The sequence below is a fragment of the Penaeus monodon genome, chromosome 28 (assembly GCF_015228065.2).
Source record: "Penaeus monodon isolate SGIC_2016 chromosome 28, NSTDA_Pmon_1, whole genome shotgun sequence".
Lineage (NCBI taxonomy): Eukaryota > Metazoa > Arthropoda > Malacostraca > Decapoda > Penaeidae > Penaeus > Penaeus monodon.
In genome coordinates, this window is record NC_051413.1 from 19,398,058 (window position 1) to 19,399,778 (window position 1,721).

The 1,721-nt window shown below is 35.3% G+C and overlaps 1 protein-coding gene across 1 annotated transcript in view; it reads left to right on the forward strand.

Annotated features, from left to right (window-relative positions):
• The window catches only part of LOC119591412 (peroxisomal membrane protein PEX13-like), a gene marked incomplete at its 5' end in the record, with an annotated part of 2,560 nt that extends 848 nt beyond the window's left edge, over positions 1–1,712 (forward strand). The window contains 1 exon segment of the mRNA XM_037940155.1: positions 1,159–1,712. Coding sequence (XP_037796083.1) covers positions 1,159–1,598 — 440 coding nt within the window.
• Between the last annotated feature and the right edge of the window lie 9 nt (positions 1,713–1,721).

Genomic DNA, 1,721 nt, shown 5'->3' on the forward strand with positions numbered 1-1,721 from the left:
AAAAAAAATTTGATTTTCAAAATGTGTGAAAGACGTGTTCGAAAAAGTCTTCAGACCTAATTGAAGAGACCTGTCTCCTGATAAGCCAAATCAAATGTTTCTAATTTCCATCCATAAAAAGAAACACATTAAGATTGTGAGGCAATATTTCTACCAGTTATAGACCATACTGCTGTGAGTTAGAGAAAAGTTCTTAAAGTTATCCCTTTGGGGGTAATCACTTCCAGAAATCCACATTTTTAAAAAAATTTCATAAGGTAAGTTAGTTAAATGTATGTAGTATTTTGGCATATAATTGATACTTTAAATGACAATATTGTGGAAAGTGATTGCAATCATATATTAGCGATACATTTTACGGGATTCACTTGCCTTATTCAGCATTCATCCTGTACCATTTTTCATATTTTTCATATATACTAATCTTAATACATCTTGAATGATTCAGCAATATGTGATGAAACTAAAACAGACCAATAATTGATGTAATTCATTACAAGAACATGAACAGTGGAAACAATCAAGAGATGGAGGGGAATGGTCTGCTAAAAACAGACAGCTGGACAAGGGAGCTCATTCGTCTTATTTTATTCTTTTTAGTTCTTCTGTGTACTAGTTACATTGTGAACTTCATAATACATGCAAAGGCTAACACTTGAGGAAGTCACATACAAGCCATATTTCAAGTATTGCAAAGGCTGTAAGAAGTGAATTCCTAACAGTTGGGGGGGGGGGGTCTTTTATTTTTCATTATTTGTTTCTATATTTCCCTTTAATTTATTCATATCTGGTATATAGAAGTACATTGGACAAATTCTAAATCATAGCAAAGGCATCTCTAGAGCAAACATTTATATGAAAGCAAAAATCCTGGATCAGACATTTGCAGTAACACCCCTTTCCCAAAGGAAACAAATTTGAGGCCTGTCGTTTGTATGTATGCATACATATGCAACTGCATTTAACTCATTTCTGACCATGGTATCCTCTGCCACACCCAAACAGTCCCCTTAAAAAAGTATTTTGTAGTAGAAAAGGAATTTTGAGTGCCCAGTGTCAATAACAGCATGTAAAATCTTTAACTAGTAAGTATTCGAAAATGACTATTAGCTATATTTGTGTGTGCTTATGGATTTCTTTATTATTTCTCTTTTTCAGATGGTTCAGGATCAGGGATCACAAGTAATATGGGTAACAGGAGTATAACTTCCGGGAATTCCAGTGTGCCACATTCAGCACTTCCTGCCGAAGCTCAGAGCTCGTCAGATGAATATCATGTAATGGAGGTTGGGAAGTTTCAAAAGTTGAGTACGAGTCAACCCACCCAGCAAACTGCTCCAGTACATGAACTGTCAACACCAACACCTACTCATCCTCTGGTTTCCCAAGAAAACGAAAAAAGTGACATACCAGGTCTACATGACAATGGTAATTTTGCTCAGGAATATGCTAGTTATACCGACAGTGCAATAAATGGGCCGCAGGCAGATGTGCCAGACTGTGATGAGGACAAAAGTGTTGATCTGCTTCTGACCTCAAGTGATGCAGCTGATGATACCAAAGATGATAGTCAGAAACTACTTGAAAATAAGACTTAATATGATGGGAACTGTAATAGGATAACATTTTAGGCTAAATAATGTATGGCAGGTATACTTTGCTATATATACTTATAATCTTGAGATGTATTATTAAGGTATAAGTGAAAATAATTGATGTGT